Source organism: Limulus polyphemus, unplaced genomic scaffold (genome assembly GCF_000517525.1).
Source record: "Limulus polyphemus unplaced genomic scaffold, Limulus_polyphemus-2.1.2 Scaffold1018, whole genome shotgun sequence".
Taxonomy (NCBI): domain Eukaryota; kingdom Metazoa; phylum Arthropoda; class Merostomata; order Xiphosura; family Limulidae; genus Limulus; species Limulus polyphemus.
The window spans coordinates 174,785-181,804 of NW_013666628.1; the positions used below are offsets into that span (position 1 = coordinate 174,785).

Consider the following 7,020-nt stretch of genomic DNA (forward strand, 5'->3'; position numbering starts at 1 on the left):
CCATCTTTTCTTTGCTAAAGACACTGACAATATTTACCAAACGTCTCTTTAAAATTAATAACATGTTTATGCGCATGAGATGGATAAAAGTAATGCCTTTTATTTTTTCCCCCCATTTCAGCTGTCTCTTATCATTATGAAATATTTCACAAACATTGTAGACACATCCAGTGTTTTTTAATGAGGATAATAGATTGAAACAATATATGATAAGCTATCTATAGTGTGAATACTGATTTTATAATTAATATTGAGTAGTCCATTTTAACTGATACATACAAAGAATACACACTAAAACTAAGAATTAACTCTTCTCTCACAAGAACCAAAAGTAGTTGATCTTTAGAGCTAATGATTTATTCCAGAAACAGTTAGCTTTCACATTACTGAGAAATGTTAAATTTAAAAAATGTACATTATATTAAAACAAGTTAGAAGCCTCACCACGTGGTTATAGTCTATTTTACCATGTCCAGATTTACTCTTTCTGACAACATTGCATCTTGACAATAGCCCTGCAGCAGAGTTTCAAATGCAAAAGGCTCCATTATAAGGCTGTAATGTCCAAACCATGCCACTCCTCTGCTTACTTTCCATAATATATATAGTGAACAAGAACACAAGTTTTACAGTACCCTTTTCAAAATTTGATCTCTCAGAAATCCATAGGTGATGTGTCTGATGACTTGACTGTATATCTTCTTTCGGAGTAGCATGAATATCTCTTTCAATCTCCAGCTGCTTGAAGTATGTGATGGTTTAACAATGCATTATGGAAGTAACTTTTGTGCTTGTGTTGCTTTTCCAGGCTGAAATTTTTCTTGATTATGTTGTGTATTGGTGTTGAGACCCTTGGATGCCATTTGTGTTTGTGGATTCTCACCTGATACATGACACAGCATTTTGATTCCTATGGTTGTGGTAGGACTTGTTGCAAGTCTCTTTCTAAATGGTCCTGTTGCATCAAGTTCATCTATAATCCTTCCTTTTCCAATCCTATTAACTTTCCGTGCTCAGTTATTTTGACCATAAAATTATATTTGTAAAGTTTAGTGTAATAAGTTTATCTTCATGCATGAAATTTTATAAGCTTTTAGTAAATATTACAAGTATTTTGTTCACAAAGATAAATTTTTAATTCAGCTGATTATTAAAAATTATTAATTTAAAAAGTAGGAATAGGGATTGTCAAAAAATATATAAAATAGGTAGCTTAAAGTGAAATTGCAAAAAAAATCTAAACAAAGAAGCTTAAGGTTTGAGACATAGTGATGACATTATTTCTTCAAGCTACAAATCCCTAATTTGACTCAATATCTAAGAGCTGTAATATTTAGGAGGGTCAAAAGAGAGGTTTGTAACTTGTGGAAACAATGTCAGCACTATGACTTAAATTTAAACTTGTTTGTTTACTTTTTTCACTTTAAGCTACCTGTCTTGTTTCTATAATTTTTCAACCTGAAAGTTTTATGATGGTTATGAGGTTGGTGAAATTCTTATTTTATTGTCCACAAAAGACTTGTAAAGTTTACTAAAAGTTGAAAAATTTCATGAATATACACAAAAAAACACATTAAAAGTTATAGTATAGAAACTGATGGTCAGTTTAGGGTCATGTAATTGATGTAATCCACCAAGGCAGTAGCAAATGAGTTAAAGAATATATCATAATGAGAGACTTAAGAACTTGCAAAGACATCATTTTTACTATAATTTGTAGTTGCATAAATCAGAAAAAAATTAGGTTACACAGCTTATGAAGTCCATATTACTTACATGGTATTTTCATGAAAAGTTAAAAATAAAATGTTTGCTTATTATTATTAGTGATTTTGTTTTATAGGGCCAAGCTGCTCCTGAAGGTCTACAGGCTCAAGCTCTTTTTCCCTGGAAAGCCAAAAAGGACAACCACTTAACATTCAACAAAGGAGATGTTATCTCTGTAAAGGAACAACAAGACATGTGGTGGTATGGGGAATTCCAAGAAAAGGTAAGGTGAAAATAAGTTGTCTTTTCTTGTGGCTTATAGTGGTTTGTTGTAAGATAGGAAAAAAAAGTTTGCAATTTTACAGTTTTTTCCATCTTCAGTAAACAAACAGCATCTCCAAAACAAAGATTGTTATATATTAAAATGAAAACTGCTATTATTGTCATGGAGGATATGTAAACAACATAAAGTAAGAACACTATTCACAAGTCACAACAATTAGTCTGCAATTAGTGAACACGAAACCATCTAAAGACCCAACAAATAGTAAAAATTCAACTTACAGTATCCCTTGTGAATGTGGTTTCCATTACATTGGAGAAACAAAACTTAGGATTCAGGAGCATAATAGACATCTCTCTCTGTACCATATCCAAACAGGATGTTGATGACCATCGTCTTCTACAGATCTCTTCTCCTTGAGGCAAAATGAATTATCAATGTTGATACATTTGTCCATTTAGATAGACTCTTGACATAAGTCAACTTCTGCCTTCCATGGTTTCTCCTTCCTTCAATCTTTCCAGTTATGATTAGACTTTCAATTTCTTCTTACCTCATAATGTGTCTGAGATACTCCAACTGTCTCTTTCTGAGCTTCCTCCTGCAACTTGCTCTGACAAAATATTTTCATTTGAGGTATGACTTGTTCAGCATACCTTCAAGATGTGCCTTAAGAATCACAACTCAATTTATTCAATTCATTTTACCATATTTGTGATGTTGTTCAACATTCTGATGTGTATGTGATAACTGGTATAACATAACAATCCAAAACTCTTAACTTTGCTCTCATAGAAATTTTACTATTTATCAGTATCTTTTTTTCATTTTCAGAAATGTCTTTTTCCATCCCTATTCTCTGTCTTATTTCATGATCAAATTTAGAATTTGGTGTTATCCAGCTTTCTAGGTAGTTGAATTTATTGACCTACCTGCCTTGTCTGTTCCTTATCTACTTTGACCATGCATACAGGAGTGATCTTCTTCTTTGTTATTACCATACATTCTGTTTTCCTACAGTTAATATGCAAGTCCTTCTTTTTGCTTTCACTAACAACTTTATATAGAATTTTTTGCAGCAGCTCTTCTGAATCAACTATTAAAACTGTGTCATCAACATAGTGCAAGTTGTTCAAATTGTGTCCATTAGTGATCAACCCTCGAAAATCCTCAATTTCCCTCAGGATTTTTCACTATACAAAGTAAATCAGTTTAAAAGTCACAGCCTTGCCTCATTTGGATGAATTCACTTAATTCATAATTTATCTTCACTGTTGCAGTTTGGTCCCAATAGAAGTTTCTTAAAATTCTCAAGTCTTTACCATCAATGTCCAATTCTTCCAGCATTTTCATTAACCCTTTAAAAAGAATGAGCTTTTTAAACTCCTTTCTTTGCACTCAGTTACTTTCAAAATTTACTCAAGCCACTTTGCTATCAATATATTTTAATGAAATTAATATTATCAAGCAAATTATAGATTAAAGTTTTATATTATCTTTGTTTTATTTCAAAAGAAATATTGAAAGCAATAATGAAATATCTCAGGTTTTTGTCACATGAAGCATGAAATACAAACAGTGTCAAAACTTGGAGAAGTATAGCTTTAAGGATAGTCATGTACATGTAAGTCCAGACAAGAATGTAGCTTACTTCCCCTTTTGACACGTATGTTTCAAAGTACATTTTCCTCAAATGCCCACCTTCTAAAGTTAATGTTGAGCTTTAGAAGTTGCATGTACTTTCAACATGTATATGTTTATAGTCACTAGAAAGATCTCATTTTATGCTATAATCCAACAAAGGTTAATTTGAAATTGGTACCAAGTTGTCCTTGGGTAGATGTAACCTCTTACACTATTGTTAGCTGCTTTGTTCACAATAGTACTTCAGTTGTTTCTTACATAAACATGTTATAGTTAGAGAAACAGTTAAGTTGTATTTGTATTTTATTTAATTATGCATTATTTGTATTTTAAAATTTCATATTTGAAAGGTTTATTCTTATCATGATATACAAGTAAATTTTACATAAAAATGTTGCTAATAATCCAATTTTTAATATAATGTATATATTTGAAGCTCTTAATTTTATAAGGTAATATTAAATAACACTTCTGAATTTCCTTTAGTATGTGACATTTGCTGTCGAGATATTCCCTCTTCTATCATTTATTTACCACCCTCTGAGAAGTACAGAATTTAATGCAAATTACTCATTGTGATATAGTCATTACTTAGGCAAAACATAATTTAGAAATTGGGAAATTAAATTAGAAAACCAGACACAAATTGCCAATTGTTCTCTCTAACATTTTATACTATATCATTTATAACCAATAGAAAACTATTAGTTTTAATCTGTCAAATGACATATTATACTATGCTGTTTTCTGTACGGAGAATTCTCTATTTTGCTTCCAGTTCAAACTATTCCCACAAGGAACATAATTATCTTATTTTTAAAAGTTCTCATTGCACATTTAGAGAGGTTCAAAAGGCAATAGAAAAATAAAATTGAAGTTTAAGTAAATGCATGCTCTTACAAGTTAAAGCTATTTCAGATAAACAAATTTAGTTTCATTTTAGAATTGAAATCATTCAAAAAAGAAAATATGGTAATTTAAATTTATTTCAATTTTTTTTTTTTTGGTGGTTACGAGGTTGGTCAATTTAACCAACCTTGTATAGAGTTAAGGTAGGGTAAATAACAGATAAAATATAAAATTTTACTAAAAAAATTATTTGCCATTTATATAGGAGATTTTACAGATTATGCAAATGAAATTTGAAATTTTTCAGATAAAAAGAAATATTTTAATCTTAACTTAAATCACTTCACTCAGAGCAGTCAACATTTTGACTCCATATATTAATGGAGAAATTTTTAGTGAAAATGTTTCCTTAAAAATTCTGATTAAAAATTGCTTAATGATTACTGAAAGTTTCACAAAAATACACTAAACATATTAAAAGTTATAGTATGGAAACTATGAAGGTCAATTTGGGGTCACAAACTTGGCCAGTTCAAACCAAGCCCATAGTGAGAGAGTTAATTTTAACAGAATAACCTTATTTCATATTTCCTTCATCCACTTTTTTAAAATGGTTGTTATCTGCAACTGTATACCTTTTTTTAATCAGACCTTTTTCCATTAGAATTGTATAATTAAACTCCTTTGCCACTTTTGGCTGCTTAACTTTCCCCAATCTTATCTTGATGGTGCATATTACAGAACCATAGTTGCTCATGAAGTCAATCCCTGGGTAGGTTTTCAGTTATTGTACTGCATTCCTATATCTTCTGTTCATGGTGATATAATCAATTTGATTTCTAACATTATCTGATTGATATCTGATCACCACAGCCTCACCTTACAACTGCTTGTATTTCACTGAACAGTACAGATGTCCTTGTTTGATTTATGGTGAACATGTGCAAATTAAAAGTAATGAAAATAGATGCTCACATATAATACTTTTAATCCTTTCCACACAGGTCATGAGTCAAAGGCCATGTCATCATGTTTGTTGACTCGCATTCAATATTTTACTGAACTACTATTTCATGAATTTATGTCAATAAAGTTTGTATCAAACTGTAAATTATAATTTAAATTTTAGTATACATTATTCAAAGTCATAATTTAAAAGTAGATATTAAAGAAAACAGTTAAACGCTGATTTTTTGTGTGTATTGAATGCAACACTGGTTCAATTTAAATGTTTATGATGTTAAAACATTGCCTTACAAACCTTAAGACTTAATAAAAACATTTGATATTTTGTGTATGATAGCATTGTAATGTTTACGGATAATCTGCCAAATTTTGTTAACATTCGCTAACTAATTTAAAAGTTATAACATGAAATCTATAATAAGCACAAAATGGTTACAAGGTTGATCCCAGTGACCGAGCCTATGCTGAAAGAGTTAACTCTCTCAAAAATGCCCATCAATTCAACCGACCTCATAAACACACACACACACACACACACACAAAATCAAAATAAATGTAAATTACCCTTTTTCTTTTCTTCTAAAATGGCTTCAAATTGTAACATGAAACTACATTCGTTTATCCTAAGTAGCTCTAAGTTCGTAATATTATACATCTTCAAATAATTAAATTTTATTGTTTTATTGCCCTTTTTATTGGCTTTTGAACCATGTCTAACTACTATCCGCACCATTATAAATTGTAAATGAATAGGTAACTCACGATTCGCTAATGAATTACGTTACCCACAAGCTAGGAGCTGCTCACGTGTGTGCCTCATAAAACATTTTTTAATATAATATTATTTATTTTGCCTAATTTAATCTTAACTAATCTAAAAGGATCTCTATTTTTTTACATTTTAGTTACTTTCATAATTATACATAAAAAATAAACATGAAAAACAAGAAATAAAATACTTAACCAGTCTTCTTTTTTCTTTCTGTCAATTGTTAACCCTTATTGTTTTATACTAATGATAGTAATGTACTAAATAATTTTTATTTAATTAAATAATGCATCAAAGAATATAGACTAATAACATCCAAAAAGTAAACAAATTCCCTTACCTCTCAAAATTTTTCTGGCTTTCTAACTATGTGACAAGAGTCGATACAAATTCATCCAAGCTAGTCGTTAACTTTCACACGGGAACGATGCTGGTACTCTGAGTGAAATTGACATTTAACCATTCAGAACATAACATTATAGAATATGTCATTTGACAGATGAAAACATTGACGTTTTATTGGTTATGGGTAATGTATAATTAAACGTATGAGAGAACTATTAACAAATTCTGAAAGAGAGGATGTGACAGGTAGGTGTAGCAGGAGGGGTCTGATTCTCTAATCGAAAGCTCTGTAACCAAACAAAATTGAAGACTATAAAAAATATGGTTTGTCTGAGCATTGATGATTTTTATAGAGTAATTTACATTTAATTTCCTACTTTTTTGAGGGGTGGTGGATAAAACAGGGATGATGACATGCTAAGAGAAAATAGTGTCATGTGGGTCACACAAGTGGAAA

The 7,020-nt window shown here is 30.3% G+C and overlaps 1 protein-coding gene across 2 annotated transcripts in view; it reads left to right on the forward strand.

The window, feature by feature from the left end:
• LOC106461720 (intersectin-1-like) overlaps positions 1–7,020 on the forward strand; it is a 223,110-nt gene that overhangs the window by 110,304 nt on the left and 105,786 nt on the right. For both annotated transcript variants that reach the window (XM_022388749.1, XM_022388750.1), the window contains exon 21: positions 1,844–1,990. In XM_022388749.1, the coding sequence (XP_022244457.1) occupies positions 1,844–1,990 (147 nt within the window). The remainder of the gene's footprint in view (positions 1–1,843; positions 1,991–7,020) is intronic.